Here is a 22,459-nt window from a genome sequence, read left to right as displayed (position 1 = left end):
TAATAAGAATTTAGGACCCTTCTCTCCATTGATTTACAAGTTACATTCATCCAATGTACCTTACACAAATTGTAAGAAAGCTAAAGTATATTTGTTCTGCTAATAAATAAATTAAAAATACGTGTGAAATTCATAAATGGGCTTTCAAGCGAGGGGGTGTTGGAATAATAATATAAGACTGTAAGACCATGTAAAGAGTTTCATCTAACACGTTGAGGTTTAAGAGCGATTGATTTCTTAACAAGAAACCGATGACTGAATTGAGCTGAAATCAATATAACGGGGAAATGTTACTATTCCTACCACAAGTAAAGATACAACTAACTCGTTGGAATCTGGTTTCCCAGATAGTGTCGTGGTTTGAACTATAAACAGTACCATGTGTGTTTTTTCATCAAGTAGATCAAGAATCATCAGTAATCTGACCTGATACCGAGGAGTGAAGACTTGATATCGATCAATTGTACAAAGTTATTTTCTCTTGACAGAACTTTTTTGAGGGATCTGTACAAAATGTAGATGATTTGCAAAGGAAATAGTAGCGCCGCATGACTTATCAATGCTTCCAAATTTGAACAATAGGGTATTATATTACATACATTGAAAATCCAGAACCTGGTATAAAACTAGAGTACTACATGAAAACAGCCATTCAGACTATACAAATATTGGAGTACAATAACAGTGCTATCCAAATCTACACAAGTTGACAAAAAAGTACTACATGAGTAATGTTGTTGTTCCTTCAAGGGCCGGCCTTTAGATATCGGCAAACATCTCTCCAACATGCTGGCCCTTCTCAAAGTATTTCTCTTGCAATTGACCAGCTCTGTAATTTCAATGTAGTGACTTGCTTCTTCAGATTAGTCTTGTTTATGCTGCTACTACTTTTTTTATTGTGTGTACATTTGTTTTTGGTCTACGGTACTGAAGGGGAGGTAGTTCTTTTTGATCTACCTATTGATGTTAGACCTGATAATTTTTAACACGACACGAACACAACACGAAAATTTAGTGTTTGTGTTTGTATTTTGAGTACACGACACGAGATACACGACTGAGATATTGTGTCGGTTTTGTGTTTACCCTTTGGGTACACGACACGAAGTACACGAAGTAAATATATTTTTAGTTAATTTTTAATATTTATTAGAAATATTAATATCTAAATTAAATAAATGTAAATATAAATATGTATAATTATAATGAAAACTTTAAAAATAATGCATAACTTTATAATGTTGTAAGTATAAATGATTTAAATGTATATATTTCATATAATTTTGTATATATTTTAACTAAAAAATCAATATTTCCATTTATTTATTTAATTATTTATATTAATATTAATATTCAATTTTACACGAAACACGACACGAGAACAACACGAAACGGAGATACACGAACACGAAAGTACAAGACCCCTAAATGGGTCGGTTTTGTGTTTGACCTTTGAGTACACGACACGAAAAGGTACACGACACGGAGGAATTGTCAGGTCTAATAGATGTTCATCTTGGTTATTATTGCTGTCTTTTTTGTCGGAACCGCTCCCTTGTAAAGCTAAAGAGTCTGGAAGTAGCCTCCAAAGAAAGAACTTGGTGCCATAGCTCGAGATAGGAAGCAAGAAGGTTTATGATGTTAAATAATCTGTCTTCTGAAACCGATTCTTCAAGCTCATGATTATGAGTTCGTAGACAGGTCTATTTATTCAATAAAAGCCCAACTGAACTCGAAACATATACATTAACATGGCCTTAAACCTCGAAAGGGACTATTTTTCACTTCTTAGTATTTTAGTTCTTTTATATTATTTCTACTAGGCACAATATGACAAATAAAATGCAGAATAATTTGAGAAGTTAATAATTTGACATATAAATATTTTGACGGATGAAGAAAGAAATATATATAAAGAAAACCAACCTTTTGTGTATTCATAGCATTTTTTAGTGTATAGTTAGATTATATACTAACTTATTTCTTTTACATTGCCTCTTAGGTTGAGCACATCTGAGGTATGAAGCGCAAAGCTGAGTCTGGTAAATCGAGCTGACTGATTACCAGCAAATGGAGAGGCAGCTTCTTCTCAGCAGTAATAATTTTTCCATTGTCCCGGAAACTAGTCTTGTTCTTGCACTTGGAAGCAGTCGAATTTCTAAAACTGAGATCAACTTTCGCTTGTCTTTAGCTTAACAACATTCCGTTCTGCACATATCATGTATCAGTTCCAGCAATCATGGCGCAAAGAAACAGAGAATTGGATACAATAGTTAGTATTTTAAACAATGTTTATTTCATAGCAGCTTTAATATACATCTGTTTGCAAGGATTAACGCTTACTTATCCTACGCTTCTGTGCTGAGTCAAGTACCACAGATTCTAATACTCTGTACTTTTCCGATCTCAACTTGAACTTAGACTCAGTAATCTAAATTCAATTCCAGGAATAAGATTTTTATTTGTTCTGCCATTCCAATTCCAATTCTGAATCCTAATTCTATTAGCGGTTATTATAATTTGCACTATGTTTCTCCTAATTTAATTCTAACTTGAACCTGACTCATATATATAAACTCAGGTGAACAATAGAATACAAATTAAATAACCAAAATTATTGCCTGCTGCTTAGATGGAGAAGAGTTGCAGAAAAGGTGAAGAAGATGAGAGAAACGATGATAATAATAATAATGACACGAAGAACAAAACAACGTTGTCAAGTAATAGTCCAGCAGAAGCGGCAGTAACATGGTCAGAACTTGCATTGGATACACTTGGAGAAATCAAGAAGAGACTTTTTTGGGTGGATCATGTTCGTTTCAGTAGTGTTTGCAAGAGCTGGATGGCGGCTCAGCATAATAGAAGAGCCGGTGATATATTTCCTTGGTTGTTGCTTCTTGGTCACGACGATGAATGCAGGCTCTCATACTACATGTTAGAACCATCAGGCTCCGGTGTAAAACTGGTTTTCTCCCATAATTTAGTTATTAGTCAGACTTCTGCAGCATCTCTTTTTCAAATTCCTTACCATATTACTTATCAGAATAGATGGCTACTTATATCTACTGATGACAAACAATGTTCGTACTCATAATTCTCATTATTCTCTCTTGCAACTCATAAAGTTATTCAACTCCCTCGGTTAAACTGGCTTGTAGCCCGGACAAGTTTAAAATTTCTGACAGCTGTTTCCACCAACCCGACTGCTACAGACTGTGTCTTTTTAGCGTTGCATATAACTAATAAGCTAATATCAACACAAATATGTACATTAGCTCCAATATCAATCAACTACTCATGTGACAAATAAGTGGAAAGTAGTACAGGGTTGTAGGTAACGTACCCGTCATCGGTACCAAAGGCAACAACCTCACCAACGACCATGTTAGCTACAGGCCCACTTGTGGTTCCAAGTCCAAGCACAGTATTTGCTTGAGCTATCACAACAGCTTTCTTACTTGGACAGTCCTTGCTCCAATGACCAGCCTGTCCACAAGACCAACATGGTTTGTTCGCCTTTGGTTTCTTAGCCTTGTTCTTGTCAGGTTTAGTGTTAGCCTTCTTAGTGACTACCTTTCTTTTATGTCCTACAATCACTACATTCACCTTCGAGCTCCCATGTTCCACAGACATCATATGTCCCTGTTTGGACCTGTGTTGCTCCTGCACAAAGATGTCCAACATCAAGTTAGTCCATGTGATCTCTCCTTTCTGTCTTTTCAGGGAGAGAGCAAACTCTTCCCAAGATTTAGGGAGCTTTTCAATCACATACATCACTCCAAACTTCTCAGGAAAGACCATATCGGACTCACCCAAAGCATGAACCAACATCTCAAACTCATGAACCTGTTCAGTCATGGATTTCCCATCCACCAACTTGAAATCAAGAAACCTAGTCACATAATACTTCTCAAGACCTTAAGAATCAGTATTATGGGTTTGGTCCAGCTTATCCCATAAGACTTTAGCAGTATAGGCATATGATGAATAAACATCGAACAAGGTGTTCTCCAAGGCTGCCAAAATGGTTGCCCTGGCCACCCATCCTTCTCAGCCCATAAAGCATAAACCTTAACAGATTCAGCTTTCTCTTGATCCAACCCAGGAGGATCATACTGTACCACTAACCATAGACCCTTAACCGTTAACCAGAGCTTCATTTTTTTTTCTGCCAACGAGAAAAAGAAGCTCCACCACTGAATTTATTAGGCATACCCGATAAATCAATTGGCTGGGGAAACGATACGTGGTCCGGTCAATGGTAATAGTACCACCAGAACCAGTCTCAACAGTTTTAGGAACATCACCAGTTTCGTTAACCATCTTGGTAATTACCTATATATAACAATAATCTCTTCAAGATTGTTGGATATAATTCTAAATAGAACTAACACTAAGCGCAATAATGGGACAGTTATATATAACAAATTAACAAGAACAAGCAAATTCAACCAAGTAACGAAACAAACACGAAGGCACAAACAATATATAATTAGAGACCGAATTGACAAGAAATTAGAGAAAATCGCTTAGCTCTATGAAGCTTTATCAGAATTAGAGAATCAACTGAGTCGCCAAGCCCTTTAGAAGACTTGACTGTTCTTGAAGAGATTATTGCCCCACTTACGCTGTGATGGGTTGCCGTAATATCACTTCCAGGATAAAACAGCTCAGAGCGATCTGTTCACAGATACGAGAAGGCTCAACAACGATCAACACCTCAATTCACCAAGAAAATCAATGAATATATGTATGTATATGTGGGAGAGAGCCAGAGAGATGATGTTCTAGGGTTTCTTTCGATTTTCCCCAATCTATCTCACTCTCAGATTTTCACACACTTCAACTTTTGCTCTTCTCTACAAAAGTAACGTATGTAATCTGATCTATTATATATTGTATACAAGTCTAATTATTATTATTATTATTAAAATAATAATGATCCTCACTCAAATATTAATATATAATATACTAATTTATACAAACCATGTTTATATAGTTTTAGCAATTGGCTTCCAGTTCAGGCCTTGAGCATAAGCCTCAGGCCCTAAACAAACCAAAACTTTTCAGCACCTCAGGACCTGAACATCTAGCTTCAGGCCCTGAACATTGCAGAAACGTTTTGAGCATGCCATCAGGTCCTGAGCTTCCAACCTCAGGTCCTGAACATTGCAGAAACTTATTTCAGCACATCATCAGGCCCTGAACCTCTAGCCTCAGGTCCTGAACATTACATAAATTTCACACTATGCTTCTCAGCTAAAACCGAAACAACTCTTATACAAATAAGTTTTCTTGCTCTTATTTCTACATGGATTTCACTAAGAAATGTCTTAGATCCAAATATGAAAGTTTATGTCCTTATAGCAAGGAACAACCTCCACTTGTTATTAACCGGAAATTACATCAAGAAGACATATTACATGTGTCCTCAAATTTCCATTTTCTAACAAATAAATCCTGCAATAAACCAAAATTTGTTCGGGCCACGATGAAGAAGAGGTGCAGAAAAGCAGAAGAAGACGAGAGGAACGATAATAACAACAACAACAACAAAAACAATACGAAGAAGAAAACTACAGTGTCAACTAGTCCAGCAGAAGCTGCAACAACAGTCAGAGCTTCCATTAGATGCACTTGGAGAAATTAAAAAGAAACTTTTTTGGGGGGATCATGCTCGATTTACTGACATGTATGCAAAACTTCTTCGACTAACAAACAAGGCTAAACTGTTGAAGTTCTGAACTTCTTTGATTGATCAGTAGAGAAGTACACCACAACATGACATAAGGTGTCCGGAGAGTTGGTTTCTTTGAATTTATTTGCAATCACTAAAGTATGCGATCCAATTAATGTCTCATTTTAACGCCATAAGGTTTCCGGAGAGTTGGTTTCTTAACATGACACCGATTCAGGAGGGTCAAAGTTCTTTCAACCTTTTTTTTCGAATTGCCTGTCTTCATTGTCGACTCCTACTAGCTGGGTACCAGTTATCAATTCGGTCCAAAATCAGACCGAATCGAATTGATCGAAAAATCGAATTATCATCTTTCTTGGACCGAACCGGACCGAAATTATATTATGGACTGGACCGAACCAAACCGAAATAATTTGGTTTTGCTCAGCCTTGTAAGAGATTGCCATTCTCCGAGAAACAAACAGAGCAGGTCCTGTCTTTCTGGATTATATCTGCTTGCTGAAATTCTACTAAAATCATAAAAATCATAAAATCATAATGTACATTTGTTTAGATAAAAGGATAAAAGTTTAACAGTTAATTACCAGTTTTAGAAACAATCGAATACAATTAATATATATTATACAATCCAATTAGAGTTTAGATAAAAACAATTAAGACATCAGACCCGTGAGCAAAACCTATAAAGATACGCATAATTGAGACGCTGAGAACAAGATTCTAATAAATCCTGCAATAAACCAAAATTTGTTCGTGTTATGAAGAAGAGGTGCAGAGAAGCAGAAGAACACGAGAGAAACGATAATAACAACAACAACAACAACAACACGAAGAAGAAAACTACATTGTCAATTAGTCCAGCAGAAGCTGCAGCAACATGGTCAGAGCTTCCATTGGATGCACTTGGAGAAATTAAAAAGAAACTTTTTTGGGGGGATCATGTTCGATTTAGCAGCGTTTGCAAGACCTGGCTGTCGGCTCAGCTTGCAAAAAGAGCTAGTGATGTATTACCTTGGTTGTTACTTCTCGATCGCGAAAATCTCAGCAGGGTCTCATACTACATGTATGAACCATCAGCCTCTCATCCGGATCCAGTTATCTCCCAAGGTCTTTACATTAGTCAGATTTTCGATGGATCTTTTTTCCGATTTCCTTACAGAATTACTCCCTCCGTCCCTCCCAAATGTTTACATTTGGGTGGGGCGCGGAGTTTAAGAAAAATGATAAAGTAGTGGAAAAAAGTTGAAAAAGTGGGTAAAATAGTGGGACCGATTAATATTATATGTATAAAGTGGGTATAGTGGAGGAAAGTAGTGGATGTAGTTAATTTAAAAATTATAAAAACTTTACTATTTTTGGAAAATTTTGAAATGTAAACAATTGGAAGGGACATCCCAAAAAGGAAAGTGTAAACAAATGGGAGGGACAGAGGGAGTACTTATCTCCATGGCTGCATATTTATATCTTCGTATAACCAAGAATGTACTTGCTCATCCTTTGCATTATTAGTTGTTGCAACCCAAAAATTTGTGAAACTTCCTCGGATAAATCATCCCGTAGTATCTCCTACCTGCAGAATTTCAAAATTGTTCACTGCAGTTTCCACCAATCCGACTTCTCCTGATTGTGTCTTTTTAGCTTTGCACATAACTAATGCTCCGTACGTTTGGTCCATCAGTACTTTCCGACATGGTGATACACGGTGGACTACTACATTACCTTTTGGTGGTTGGTATAATATTCCTGATGTTCCGTGTGTTGAGGACGTTGTGTTCATTCGCGGAGTTTTCTATTTTCTCTTTTTAGGTGGACGACTTGGATCCTATGACATTGCTACTATGCAACTGAAACTTGAGTTTCCTAATTTGCAGGATATTAATAAATTTGATAAATTCTTTCTGTTAGACGAGGAGCTCATTGTTACATATTTTGATGAAGAAGCTTCTTATTGCATCAGAAGGTTGGATTGGTCGGACAAAGTTTGGGTTCCCGTAGAAAGTTTAAAAGATCGATCTTTGTTTCTTAGCAAGCACTCCGTCTTTGTGGATATAATAAATTGTTATGGGGTAACGCCTAACAAGATATATATGCACAGAGGTAGGAACTGCTATGTTTACTCCTTAGAGAACGGCAAACTGTGGAACTTTACATCGTCGGGGCTTATGAACTAGGATGGTATAAATTATGATCCAGAATCTTTTAAAGGGGAAACAGCAGCAGGAAACAAGAAAATTTCTATATGGGTTGAACCTCCTGATCATCTGCAACAACAGGGTACAACCCTGGATTTCGTTTAAAGAATTTGCATTTGGATTTCATTTGAAATCCAATACGTTCAAGTATTGGTACAAATTGGAGAATTTGAAATGACAGCTCTATTCATGTCATTTGAAAGAAGTTTGCATGTTCCCAAACACAATGTAATATCCCATATTTTTAAATATTATTATTATAATTATTTGGAATTATTTATGTGAATTTTATGTGAATTTTGGTGAATTATCTGGTAATTGGAATTGATGTTTGGGTGTTTATATGTGATATTATTTGAGTGTTTGAATTATTATATGTCCAGAATAAAATATAGATAATTGTGATATTTTTCTGGTAATTTTGGACTTTTAGATGATTTTATAATAATTTATGAATTATTAATTATTTTCTGAATAATTACCAAAATTATTTTATAAAGCCGGGAATCGTCCGACTTCAACTGTTTTTGCGTTTTTATAACTCGAAACTCTTCCGAAAACTCCTTCCTAACCTAATCTGGTAATTCCGGACATTTTCCGTGTTTTGACTTTTTCAATCCGGATTACGGTTTGACCCGTGCGCGGCCCGGCGCAATATTTTCGATACGATAGTTATTTCGGTAATCAATAAAACCCGTATTCTCGAGAGACGGGATATTTTTACGTTATTTTCGTATAAGGTGTTTTATAAAAAGCCCGATTTTGATAATTATCCAATTCCGGTATTTAATTGTATCGTTTTAAAGTTACTTAGCGGCTAAGTAATCTATTTTTGGATCATTTTGTAGTTACTTAGTGGTTAAGCAACTAATTTAACGATCCAAAACGATCCAGAACGATCCAATATTCCATAAATATAAATAGCCTATTTATTATTTCGTTTATTCCGTTTATTCATTTGCAACCAGTTAAAACACCGTAAATACAGAGAAAAACCCGAGAAACCGAAACGTTCCCGAGAATCAAACACACGAACGAAGGCGTTATCGAACTCCGATCCGGGCGTGCAGCATATCAAAACGAAGCTCTCGAAATCTTCTTTCTGAATGAATCATCAGTTTCTTTCCAGAAATCATGGTAATTTTCTTATTTAATTATTTATATTCGAATTATTTGATAATTAAATTATGAAAATTTGTTCTTGATGTTGTTGATGTGATTTGATGCTTCCATGTTGTAGAGCATGTTTTTCTGGTCGATTTGGTATATTATACTTCAAAAATAGAGTTCAATATTATATAGAAATTAAGGTCTGATTTTCTGAAAATTTCTTGAATATGTGTTCTTGGTGTTCTTGGAGAATTCTGAAAATCAAAGTTAATTTTGAAGGTGTTATTGAACACCAAATCACAAGTATGAATATCCGTTGTGAAGCTCTCAATCTGTTCTATCTGATTTGAGCATCAAAATCAATTGAAGTTTGGTAATTTTCAAATTCGTAATTTTAGGGTTTATACCCGAATTTGGGGTTTTATTTCTGCTAAACCTGGGTTGGATTGAATTGTGTAAAATCGGTGTTTGGCCGGAAAACCGGGCTTCAACGGCGGCGAGTTTTCCGTTGGCTTTTCCAGTCGATTCGTCAATGGATTGAATGATTAGTTGTAGCAGATGAATTCCTGCAGGGTTGTAGAAGATTTTCCCGTGTTTTTGACTGGGTTTTGGTTCACTGTTAGGCTTGCCAGAAAGCTTGGTGGCCGCCGTTAATGGCGGCCGGCCACCGGAGCAGAACTGGGGAAGACGATGACAAACTTCAGTTTAGCCATCGTTCTTTCATCCTTTTTACAAACCAGCCCCTGGCTTTTTCAGAAGATTTAAAAATTGGATTTCTGTTTTTATTATTTACAAAAATTGTATTATCTTTTTATAATTACTTTCAGAAAATGTTTATATTTATTTTAAATTCCAAAAATCAATATTTTTAATTCTGAAAATCATTTTTTTTAAAATAAATCTTAATTATTTAGTTAATTAATTTTAGTTAATAATTAATTATTTAATTAGTCAATTAATTTAAATATTAATTGATTAATTAATTTAATTAGTTATTAATTAATTTAATTGATTATTTAATTAGATTTAATTATTTAAAATTGATTTAAAAATTCCGAAAAATAGTTCGAGCTTTAAAATATTATTTTGAATTATTTTCCAGGCTCAATAATTCTTATAAAATTATTTTCGGGTGTTCGAGCCCTATTATTTAATTATTAAATGATTCGGAGATTGTTTTTATTCCGAAAAATGTTCAAAAATTCATAATAAATCAACCGTTCGTCCGTTTAATACGAAACGAACGCGTATAGACTCAGAAAAATATTTTGCTTTCAATAAAAATACTTTCGAGACCCAAATCATTTTGTTTCGAAAGGTTACTTATTTTACAAGTCATTCTAAGTCGATTATTGATCAATAAATCATATTTTTGGACCCGATTTCAGTTTTAAACGTACCGAGTCGACCCTTTTGACGAACTGAGTCATATGTGATATGAATTATGTGATACGTGGATTATGTGCTTACGTGCTATGTGAATTATGTGCATATGTGGGTCAAGATTCCTGTGTTTGGCTGATATATTTATATGTGGGCTATCGTATGGGTAGTCGATAGGCTTTTGACGCGCAGTTCGTCAAGTGATTATCGATTAGACAATTAAAGTTCTATATTTTAATTATAGATGCGGAACTCTCGAGTTAATCGGGACAAGATGTTGGATAAAGAGTGAAATGGAATGGTATTGGGTGTCTGGCTTCTAGCAATCGCAGAAGCAGCATATCAGTCAAGTGTTGAAAAGAAGGACGGTGATGCTTTGAGACAGAATGTCAGAATAGATGCGTGTTTGCGAGTGTGACTAACTGCTAAAAACCCAAAGGCAAGTACCCCTGACTTCACTTATCATTCAAGTGACGTTTATTTCGAATTTCATTATGCAATTATTTCTATCATCACTTAATGTTCAAGTGATATTTATTTTGAATCGTATCATGCAAGTATTGCTTTTCCTATTCTCAGTTTAGAATTGATAAATGTTTTACCTATCGCTAAATTAAATGATTCTGTTTACACAAGTACCCTCTGCTATTCTATGTTCAGAAGAGTCAAGTGATTTTACTTATCCAATTATCGGATTTACAAATGTTTTGGATTTTGAGAAAAGTGATTTGGTTGTGAATATTCCTACCAAAGAATTGGGGGAATAAAATTATTTCGGGTGTCGGTTATTATGACCCCATTTCAATAAAAGGTTTTAAGATTGGATCATAATTGCGTAAGTGACCGGGACGGACGGTCCAGCGGAGGGCTATTTTTAAGTGCCATATGAAATATTATGACACCATTTTGCCACAGGCTAGTTATGCCTTTTTGTTTGAGTACTCGTGTTTTTGGGGTCACGTTTCTATGAATCATGACCTTGTGCTATCACACGGGCTGATCAGCATGTGATAGTACGTCCGTCGGAGAATGATCCCAATCTAAATTATCATATCATTTTTGATATTCATAGAATAAATGATTTATCAACTGATTCTGTTTTGGATTAAAAGTACTGATTCTGTTTGGATTAAAGTTATTCTTTCTTAGCACTCAGTTTCGGGAAAATTACAGTGTTTATAAATGAATTCGAGGTTCAGAGTGTTGCTGCAGCATTTGTTGCTCAGTGATATTTAGAATCTTGAATGAATTGGGATTTTCTTAATTATTCAACCCGTCCTTATCAGGCTGGTTTAGCAGGCTAAGTCTATTGGAACTTAGTCGATAATGATGGATACTGAATAGTTAGGAATTTCTTGAACGTTAATAAGTCTTAATTTCAAGAGTTCGGTTTTGAGTAAAGTTTATGATTCATTCCATGATCATTGTTTCATGTTATTGTGGTTTACGATATTTCCGTAAACACTGTTTTTACGAGTTTTATTCTCGTCAAGATTCAAAGTATTGCTGAAGCATGTCGCTCAAGAATATCAAAATGGTTTTGAATACAATCAAGGAATCAATTCTGGGGTTCCTCAACTAAAATTTTATGATTCAACAACTATGATTTTAAAAATGTTTTGCTCTAATGCAGATGTCGGTTTTATATCAAACGACCCTATATTTACTGTAATGAACTTGCTGAGCATTTCTTTCGCTCATACTTGCCTGTTTTTAAATTTAACCTCCAGTGAGGATTAGCTTGCGCTGTTTAGCTGCGTAATTTGAGGAAGCAAAGAAGAAGCTCTTAGAAGGTGGTTGGTCCAGGGTTTGCGGACTAGTGTAAGTTTTATTGTATAAAGTTGTTTATATTATATTGTATTATAGTTGTATATTTTATTTGGGCCTAGTATACTTCATTTCGAAGTTATACTAGTGGGTTTAGTTTTGAGTTGGAATTTATTGAAAAGAAATGTAAAAGAAAGTGAGAAAAATTCATTTGTGGAATTTGGATATATTGTTTCTAGAACTGTAACCTTAAAAGATCTTGGAGTAGTTAGGGGTTATTTATGATAATTATCTTCTGCTGTCATTTATTAATTGATTAAACAGGTTATTTTGGATTGAGGTTTCATCGTGACGACCAAATTCCCCGACCCCGGATTTGGGGGCGTTACACACAATATTATAACAGAAATTTATCGGTTTTCATAAAATTAAAATCCAAATTTAGATACATTCAAAATTGGATCGAATTTTGAATTTCAGATTGTTATTGATTCGATACACCTAAAATCCATAATATAAATCAAAACTGTTTCGGATTTGAAAAGTAACCAAATCCAACATTGAAATCCAATCGGATTATTATTTCATCCATAATCTAAGCCTATAAAAGTATCGCATTGTTCCATATAAACTCACTCTGAGAATAGGGTTTTAATAAATCCTGCAATCAAATAAGTTGCTGCCTGCGAAGATGAACAAGAGGTGCAGAAAAGGAGAAGAAGATGAAAGAAACGAAATTATTAATAACAATAACACGAAGAAAACTAAATTGTTAAGTAATACTGCAACAGAAGCGCGCGCAGCAGCATGGTCAGAGCTTTCATTGGATATACTTGGAGAAATTAAAAAGAGACTTTATCTGTTGGATCATGTTCGTTTCAGTAGTGTTTGCAAGAGCTGGCTTGCGGCTCAGCACGCGAAAAGAGCCTGTGATGTATTGCCCTGGTTGTTGCTTCTTGACACCAATCGTCGCAAGGTCTCATACTACATGTATCAACCATTAGCTTTCCATTCCAACCCTGTGTTCTCCCACGATTTTTATATTAGTCGGATTTTAGATGTATCTTTTCTCCGATTTCCTTACTATATCACTTATCACCATGGATGGCTTCTTATATTTGCCCAAAACAATACCTACTCATACTTTCTGGTATTCTCTCTGGCGACCAATAAGGTTATTCAACTTCCTCCTTTAAACTGCGGAGATCATAAGCTGTTCGCAGCTGTTTCCACCAACCCGAGTTCTCCTGATTGTGTGTTTTTAGCTTTTCGTATACTTGATCATAACAAGTGGCACATTAGTACTTTTCGACATGGTGATGAACACTGGACTAGTACAGTATTCATGGGCTGGTTTGATATTCCTGATCTTCCGAGGGTTAAGGATGCTGTGTTTATTCGCGGAGTTTTCTATTTTCTCTTCTCGAATGGAAGAATTGGATCTTATGAAGATGCTGCTGTGGATTTAAAAGTTCGCTATTATTCACACAACATGAGTAACCTGCAGGATATAAATCGTAAATTCCATAAATTGTTTGTGCTGGATCAGGAACTCGTTGTTACATATTACGATGAAAATCCTCATAAGCTATGCATTAGAAGGTTTGATTGGTCCGAGAAGAATTGGTTTCCGCTAAAAAGCTTGGGAGATCGATCCGTGTTTCTTAGCAAGCATTCCGTTGTTGTGGATGCGATAAATAGCTATGGAGTATCGGCCAACAAGATCTATATCCTGAGTGATAAGAATTGCTCAGTTTACTCCTTGGAAAATGGCGAATTGCTCAACTGTACTTCATCATCAGGACTTAGAAACTGGCTTGGTGTAAAATATTATCCAGAATTATCCATACGGGAATCAGTAGTAGTCGATAAAATTTGCGTATGGGTTGAACCTCCTAAACTTCTTGTGGACTCGCAGGCCAACTGAGAGATGGCACAGCAAGGGACATATATAAGTTCTTGAAGTATAAGATAGACGATGTTGCGGTGACGTTTTACCAAAATATTCATAGTCCCTTCAGGTATGCATTGGATAAACCTACGGGCTCACGCAATAGCCTGCAAACTACGTTCTGTGCTCGTACTTTTTGTTGTTGACTCTGCGAACTAAAAAAGTCGTACGATTCCTCCATTTCACCATCCTCAAGTTTACAGGGCAAGTAATTGTGAGATGTTTACAGTTGTTGCTACTAAGTAATCTGCTTTATCAGAATAGCCGAGTCTGGTCTTCAACTCAGAGCATATTTCATGGTTTTCGATGGTCCTATGTAATTACAAAATTGCTGCAGTTATAATATTCATGTGTTAGTTTGATCTTGACAAATTTGCTGGCTCGTAGGAGCCTGTTTTTGGTATGCTTTTATAATGTTCATAGAATTTCTTTGCTTAGTTTAATGAATTTGGTTAATTTTGATTTTTTTTGGTTAAGCTGCATTTTGTTATTTTTTAGCTGAGTAGGTTGAATTGCACTGTTACACTGTGCAATCAGTCTTATTTGTTATAAACAGGCTAAAAGGTAAAAAAAATGGCAAATGAATAATGATATGTAAATGCATTTCAGAAACCAACGACCATGGAATGTCCCAGTTACGAGTGCATATGGGTTGACGAAACCAATAAAATCGATCCAACCCGATCCTATTTTCGGCCGTTTAAATCGAACCGTTACAACCCGATATGAAGTTAGGTTATAAATACGTCAACCCGACTTTAATTGTGTCAAGTGCTAAAATTATCCTAACCCGGCCAACCCGACCCATGTGCACCTCTATACCTTATCTTAAGAGCATATGCACCCATGAAATATATTGATCCATCAATTCAATGAGTTGATTACTATTCATGACGAATCAACTATTTTTGTTGATTTTTATGGACCTATAAAATTCCATCAATTCATCGGTTATCAAGTAAAAAATTATATTTTACATCATAAATTTAAATTCATCAACCATTTTTGAATAATTTTTTTTATTGAATTTAAAAGCATTGAACATAATTAAATTAAAAAACATAATACATAGTTGGATGAAAGAGCAAAGTACATAGTTGAATGAAAAAAACAGTAAACATAGCTAAATCTAATCATAATAATCATTATCAAAGTGAGGAACGTAAGCACCATCACTAGTAGTTTCATTCACTTCTTCTTCGTATTAGGAGTCATTTGGCTAGTATCCATTGTCATATGATCTTCGTTTGCTCCCTTCATTCTTCAATAACAATTCATTTTGCCAATCTTGCTTCTTTTCGTTATTCTAGAACATCAAGTCTTACTTGTCTTACTTCCTTACGTTTTTCAAGTTCTAATATCTCCCTCGATATTTGAAGGGTTTTCTCGTCTCTTTTGATGTTGGCCTCCGAAAGCTGTTTTTGGTTACATTGCATATTATTAAAAATAGCTATAGGCATCTCATTTTATCATACCTTGTTTTCCTTTCTTTTTGTCTTGCTTTGATGCCTTCACGCCCATGGATCTAATTAGACTAGAAGGACCTTCTGTTTCTCGATTAGACTCTGGAGTAGTGAAACCTTCTTCATCAACAAAATCATCACTATTCAAATTAACTAGTGATTTCATTTGTGTTGGAAAGTTTCGCTGAAATGGCGGAGACGTGGTGAGAACGTCTACAAATTGAGGATGTGCTGAAACTGCTTCATAACATTCTCATTTGTCGAATGTCTTATTCATGTCCGTGAAATATAATCCTTGAGTTTGAGTTATCTATTTTTTTTACAAATTACGCTTATTAATTTAAATATCAAAATAAAGATAATATATTAAAAAAAATTATAAGAAAAATCACCTCATCTATCAAATTGGCACCGCTTGTACTATGCCTTTTAGCTTGATTTTTTGCACAAATCCATTTCTTTAGCGATCTTTTCAGTGGTGTCCAATGTGAGTCGAGAGCAGCTTTGGAACGAGGTTCGGCATGAGAATTTTCGGGAGTGTCACACCAATTTCGACCATAATCTTCATGAATTCGCCCCCACAAATTATTTTTATTTGAGTATCGACCCGTAATTGAATCAATAGATTGTCGAGTCCAAAAAATACATAATTGTAACTCTTCGGATGGAAGCCAATTAATACCCATTTCTTGAAATATATATGATCACAAAAAATACGAAAAATATGGAAGCAAATACGAGTATGAAAAAAATTGTGTTACAAATAAAATTTGAGGGCTGATATTCATTAGCAAAAAAATATGACCGTTATTACCTAAAATTATAGTTGTTGGAGAAAAAATATAGTTGTTATGCATGATACGAAGTAAAGAACAAAGTAAACAAAATTGGTTAATTTTTGTGGGGTTCATTGATTGATGTACATGGGCAACTCCATTGTAAATTCATGGAATAATTGATGAATTGAGGGATGAGGAGTAATTGATGGAGTTAAAAAATAAGGGGTGCATACTACTTTATCAAAAAAATGGAAAGAGCCCATGAATCAACTATTTTTTTCATGGGTGCATATGCTCTAACAAATCAAAATATCATATTTTAAATCTGTTCATTGGTTATGCTTAATAGTATTACAGTAGGAAGCAGGGGTGCGCCACCCCCTGGAGCACTGCGCACTAAAAGCTTCGGGGGTGCGGGTGCGTTCGTGGGTGCGCGCATGGGTGCACACTGGGTGCGCCACGCGGCGTATCCTCGTATTTGGGAGCCGGGATTCGCAGGGGTGCGGGAAGGGTATGTTACGTAATTTTTTTTAATATTAGGTCCATAAAATCACGTAAACTTACGTGTAGTTCATGAGGAGCAGCCCTAATTAGGTGAGGCCAGAGAGGAGAGGCAACCGCGACTATCTTCACTGTCACAACTCCGGCATAAGCAGGCGGCATAGGCAGGCGGCAAAGGAAGGTATATAATTATATGTATAGGTTGTTTGTTGTATGTATAGGCTGTAGTCGTGTAGTGGGTAGCCTGTGTTGTATGTATGTGTATGTACTGTCTATGTATATTATATAAGTATATAAATTATAAAGTATAAACTGTGTTTGACTGTTTTCTGTTTTGTTTTATTTGTGTGTAAGTGTGACACATTGCTGTTGTGTAAACTAGAAGTCTAGATAGAAAGCAAACAAGTTAAATTAATATAATACCATTATAGTGCTGTGTATCCAGGCGAGGTGGTTGATTTGTGAGTGTCCACGTGACTACTAGCTGCTACCAACACAAGACCCCTATTACTTTCTCAATTAGATTTGTTAATTCAGTTTTTCTTTATTTCTTTATTAATTAATAATATTATACTATTTTTTTTGTATATATAATATATTGTTTTGTTTTGTTTGTACGATTGTGTAAACAGTAAATAAGATTGACTGTGTGTAACGTGTATTGTTTGGCAATTTGTTTTTTTTTTGTTTTTTTAATTATAGCTCTAGGCTGGTGAATCAGTGATCATTTTTTACTTCAATTTTTTCAGGTCATGGAGTTTAATTCATCCACAAATTCGGCTACAAGTACTGGAGTTTCTCTAAGCCAACAATCTGGAGATGTTGATACATTATGGAAACATGTTACAAAAGTTGCAAAAATAAAAGAAAGAGGTGGAAATACAAAAATCAGATGCAATTTTTGTAACAATGAATTTACGGGTTCTTATTCAAGGGTAAAAGTACATTTGCTAAAAATTAAAGAGCAAGGAGTTGCAGTTTGTGCAAAAGTCACTTCCGAACATTTAAAAGAATTTCAAAGGGAGTTGACGGAGGTCGAAGAAAGAAGGAGACCAATATATATTCCGCTACCTCCTTCAACTCAAACTCAATCTTGTAATGCTTGGGGACCAATTGAGAAAAGGGAACCTATAGAAACAAAAAAAGGGTTGCATCCAAACAATCCAATCAAAAAAGCATATAAAATGGAGATGCGAGCACTATTGAATAGTGAGATTGCAAGGGGCTTTTATTCCGGGGGTTTGCCTTTTCATTATGCTAGAAATCCACATCACATCAAATCATACAATATGGCTTCCGAGTTCAATCTTGTTGGGTATGTTCCTCCAACTTACAATGCTTTACGCACTACCTTGTTACAAAAGGAGAGAGCACATGTTGAAAGATTGTTAGATCCCATCAAGATAACATGGAAGGAAAGAGGTGTAACTATAGTTTCCAATGGATGGAGTGACACTCAAAGAAGGCCTTTGATAAATTTTATGGCGGTCACTGAACTTGGTCCTATGTTCATAAAAGCAGTCAACTGTGAAGGAAATGTGAAAGATAAATTTTTCATGGCGGACTTAATCAAGGAGGTCATCATGCAAGTGGGAGCTCAACATGTGGTTCAAGTCATAACTGATAATACTCCTGTTTGCAAGGCGGCAGGTACTATAACAAATAGTCAAATAATTTGTTCATTTTTTGATATGTTGTTTTGTATGTTTATTTATGTTGCTTATGTTTTTTTAGGCATGCTTGTTGAGGCTCAGTTTTCTCACATCTTCTGGACTCCGTGTGTAGTACACACTCTCAACTTGGCATTGAAGAATATTTGTGATCCTAGTAATATTCAGTCTAATAAAGATGCTTTCATTGAATGTCATTGGATTAAAGAAGTGGTCGATAGAGCACTAATGATTAAGAATTTCATTCTAATCACAATATGGTGGCAACAATGTTCAACAATATTGAACCTTTAAAGCTTCTAGGAGTTGCTGAAACAAGATTTACATCAATGATCATTATGCTCAAAAGACTTAAACTTCTGAAACATGCTTTAGAGAGGTTGGTGCTTAGTGAGGAGTGGAGCACTTATCGTGAGTATGATCAAGCCAAAGCCTCCCTCATAAGGACGACAATTCTTGATGAACTATGGTGGGATCAAGTTGATTACATTCTTGAGTTTACAGATCCTATATATGTTATGGTTCGTTTTGCAGACACGGGCAGGCCTTCACTTCACTTGATATATGATATGTAGGATGAAATGATTGAAAAAGTGAAGAGCATCATATATAGGCACGAGAAGAAAGAACATTTTGAGAAGCCCCCATTTTATGATGTAGTTTATATCATTCTCATTGATAGATGGACTAAGAGTTCTTCACCACTTCACTGCTTAGCTCATTCGCTCAATCCAAGGTAAACTCACAACTTTTAAATATTATGCAAATGCAACACTCACAACTTTAACACTTTGATTTTACTAATTTTATTTCTCACCTTATTTGTAGGTATTATAGTGACGCATGGCTAAATCGAGCTCAAGGCCACCAACCTCCTCATCTAGATGTTGAGTTATCCGTGGAACGAAACAAATGCATAAGAAGATATTTTTTGGATGGGAGACAAGAAAAGCTATGAATGCGGAACTTGCTAGATTTTCAGGACAGATGGATATCTTTGGTAGTGCTGATTCTATAGAGGATAGAGGCACCGAGGATCCCAAGATGTGGTGGCTTATTCATGGAGTTTCGGCTCCAAATCTTCAAAAAATAGCTTTGAAGTTATTAGGACAACCGTGTTCTTCTTCTTGTTGTGAAAGAAATTGGAGCACTTACTCTTTTATTCACTCGGTTAAAAGGAATAAGATTCTACCATCACAGGCAGAAGACTTGGTTTATGTCCATACCAATCTTATACTCCTTTCAAGAAAGAGTGAACTACATACGAAAGGAGAGACAAAGTTGTGGGATATTGGAGGTGATCGATTTGATCCACTTGATGGTGCTGAAGAGCATGAGATAGCTACTCTTTCACTTGATGAGCCGGAGATGGAGGCTATGATCATTGAAGATGACCGAATTTCTTTAGTTATTTGTCTTTTAATTATTAATGACTGCTATTCGAGATGTTGAACTTGTTTATTTGACAACTTTATTTAATCAAAATGCAACTTTTGAATCATAGATATCTCTGTAATATTATATATAATATATATTATTTTATTTTTTTTGCCGTATCCCCCCGCACCTGAATCCCCATTTTTTTATTTTTGCTGAATTCATGTATCCCCGCACCGCGCACCCGCACCCTTACTTCCTAGGTATTACAATATGGTTGTTTCTAAAAGTATTCTAACATCAGATGTATACATCAAATTATAACATCAAACCCAAATGTATACCAAACCCAAAAAGCAATTACAGGCCAGCCCGAAAAATTTAGCGATTTAATATACATTAGTTGTTGACTTTTATTTATAAAAAGTCTCAAATACTTTTTTTCTTGTCGATGTGGATAATCATAAACAACTCCGCTTATACGATCAACGTTCTCGTCGCTATTACACACATACGGAACCCGAGCAATGCCTTTATACTTTTGGCCAGGTAAAATCTTTGATACCATTTATAACATCCATGCTCACAATGAAATGCGTGTCGGACTCCACAACTCACCACAAGTATACTCGAAAAAGCTAGCAATTTTTCATATATTGGTTGTTGACTTGTATCTATAAATGTCTCAAATATTCTTATTTTTATCGATATTGGATGTTACAAAATTGTCAAATATCTAGAGATTATAAGGCTGCTAGTGTAGTTTATTTTCAATGAATATTAATATACCAAAAATCTAAAGACGACGGAACTATTAGAGCAAAAAACTAATATTCCCAGATTTTCTTATCGGGTTTGATAACCCGAACAATCTCTGCACAACAAGCATTTAGTTTATGAAACACCAATTTGGGGATTTTAAAGTCCTTTTCAAGACGTAGCTATAACACAGAACCTCGAGATGATTCCTGATTTAGGAAGGTCACGACTTTCTTTGCTACCAACATGTGCGCCTTTCGTAATCAGGATAGTCAGCTGAAAGGTCATAATTGACCTGCAACAAATCAAATTTGAAAAAAAGTTCTCTTAACTATTTTAGAGTAATCGGTAACACACTGACCTTTGTTTCCTTGAACTTCTTCAGTGCTTCTTCTTTATGTTCCCAGCCTCTATGAACTTTACTTGTGAGAACAAATTTGCTTGTAAGATACAACCTTGCTCCACTTTCATCCTGCGAGGGGCCTGTGCGAAAAATCTATTTAGCAATTCTTGCGACGTAGTTGTTCGTCAATAAGATATCGGCAACTTAAGTTTCGAAAAGATCATTTGTCCAAATGCAACGGTAATGAAAAAAGTTACTAATATTATATATATATATATATATATATATATATATATATACTAGCCTAAAAATCGTGGAATGCACATATTATTTTTAATATTATATTATTTTTGAATTTAATTTTAAGTAAAAAATTTAAGTTCTGAAATTTAATTATTAAAAATTTAATAATATGATTTGATAATAATTTTAAATATATACGTGTATAATTTGGTGATATTTTAGGTTTAAAAAATAAGACTTATTGAAAGATATAATTTTTATTGATATTTATTGGTGTGTTTATAAAATATAATTAAAAGATAAATTTTAACTCACATTAATAATATATGATTTTTTTTATACTGACCACATCCAACTAATTACATTAATTTGTTTAATATTAGCGTAAAACAATACTATACATTATTTTTTTTAGCCTCAAACCCGTTATAGATTATATTTTTTGGGCCGAGTCTATATATTATAAATTGTTGAATAACTCTTTCTTAAGCTTCGGTATTCATATTTTAGTATGAATATGATTTTTAATATATAAATTTGACCCAATAGATTATCAATTTTAGGTTTGGTATTCATATTAAGTTTGTAAAATATCCATATACTTATTATAACCAATTTTAATTATAGAAACTTTGCAATACAACTTTAAATATGAATTGTGTTACTTACGGTAAGTTTTTAATACAAATTGGAAATAACTTTAAATATTGGAAAATTCATTTATAAAAATGATCTCATAAAATATATAACATATAAAATACCATATATAACGAAGGTAGTTTTCAAATAAATTTATCATAATATATAAATAAAACACGCTTATTATATAGATAACTTAATTTTTCGAAATCATATTATTCAATTTTATTTATAAAATTTATTAATTAATTTATTTTTATTAAATAATTTCTAAGATACCCGTGCGCAAAGCACAGACTATAATCTAATTTATATAAATTTGAGTTGGATTGATGGATTGAGTTATTTATAACAACCGAATTAAACCCGCCTCGTTCAAATCCGACTCACTAAACGATAAGTTACCCGAATCTGATTCGTGAAGATAACAAGTCGGATATGGACTTTTATCTGGTTTAAAGCCGACTCGACTCGTTTAATTCAAATCCGCACTCGAACTCGTTTAAGTCAAACCGGACATGGCTCGAACCCAACATCCCGACCCGCTAACTTATCTCTAGTCGGATCCCCAGCTTCTTTAATCC

The 22,459-nt window shown here is 34.7% G+C and overlaps 3 protein-coding genes across 3 annotated transcripts; all 3 read left to right on the top strand.

Moving 5' to 3' along the window:
• The first annotated feature begins 6,456 nt into the window (after nucleotides 1-6,456).
• On the top strand, nucleotides 6,457-9,694 carry LOC141684242 (F-box/kelch-repeat protein At1g57790-like). Its single transcript, XM_074489115.1, has 4 exons — nucleotides 6,457-6,805; nucleotides 7,298-7,764; nucleotides 7,870-7,972; nucleotides 9,624-9,694. The coding sequence occupies exons 1-4, from the start codon at nucleotides 6,457-6,459 to the stop codon at nucleotides 9,692-9,694; spliced, it is 990 nt and encodes a 329-aa protein (XP_074345216.1).
• Nucleotides 9,695-12,841: 3,147 nt separating this feature from the next.
• LOC141684232 (F-box/kelch-repeat protein At1g57790-like) lies at nucleotides 12,842-14,077 on the top strand. Its single transcript, XM_074489105.1, has one exon. It carries the CDS (start codon nucleotides 12,842-12,844, stop codon nucleotides 14,075-14,077), a length of 1,236 nt encoding a protein of 411 aa, XP_074345206.1.
• Nucleotides 14,078-15,753: 1,676 nt separating this feature from the next.
• LOC141684222 (uncharacterized) lies at nucleotides 15,754-19,472 on the top strand. The gene is made up of 7 exons (XM_074489094.1): nucleotides 15,754-15,767; nucleotides 16,693-16,843; nucleotides 17,594-18,494; nucleotides 18,579-18,727; nucleotides 18,811-19,035; nucleotides 19,090-19,250; nucleotides 19,343-19,472. The coding sequence occupies exons 1-7, from the start codon at nucleotides 15,754-15,756 to the stop codon at nucleotides 19,470-19,472; spliced, it is 1,731 nt and encodes a 576-aa protein (XP_074345195.1).
• The last annotated feature ends 2,987 nt before the right edge of the window (nucleotides 19,473-22,459 follow it).

The sequence above is a fragment of the Apium graveolens genome, chromosome 2 (genome assembly GCF_009905375.1).
Source record: "Apium graveolens cultivar Ventura chromosome 2, ASM990537v1, whole genome shotgun sequence".
NCBI classification, from domain to species: Eukaryota; Viridiplantae; Streptophyta; class Magnoliopsida; order Apiales; family Apiaceae; genus Apium; species Apium graveolens.
The sequence above is the reverse complement of the archived record's forward strand: the minus strand, read 5'-3'. Positions and strand labels throughout refer to the sequence as shown.

Bases quoted from the DNA above. Each gene is read 5' to 3' on its own strand.
- LOC141684242 (XM_074489115.1), top strand. From the start codon at position 6,457: ATGAAGAAGAGGTGCAGAGAAGCAGAAGAACACGAGAGAAACGATAAT. The intron at 6,806-7,297 runs GTCTTTACATTA...TGTTCACTGCAG, and splicing joins GGATCCAGTTATCTCCCAAG to TTTCCACCAATCCGACTTCT. The intron at 7,973-9,623 runs GTACAACCCTGG...GTTCACTGTTAG, and splicing joins TGATCATCTGCAACAACAGG to GCTTGCCAGAAAGCTTGGTG.
- LOC141684232 (XM_074489105.1), top strand. From the start codon at position 12,842: ATGAACAAGAGGTGCAGAAAAGGAGAAGAAGATGAAAGAAACGAAATT.
- LOC141684222 (XM_074489094.1), top strand. The intron at 16,844-17,593 runs GTGCGGGAAGGG...CAATTTTTTCAG, and splicing joins GGGAGCCGGGATTCGCAGGG to GTCATGGAGTTTAATTCATC. The intron at 18,728-18,810 runs GTCGATAGAGCA...GAACCTTTAAAG, and splicing joins GTCATTGGATTAAAGAAGTG to CTTCTAGGAGTTGCTGAAAC.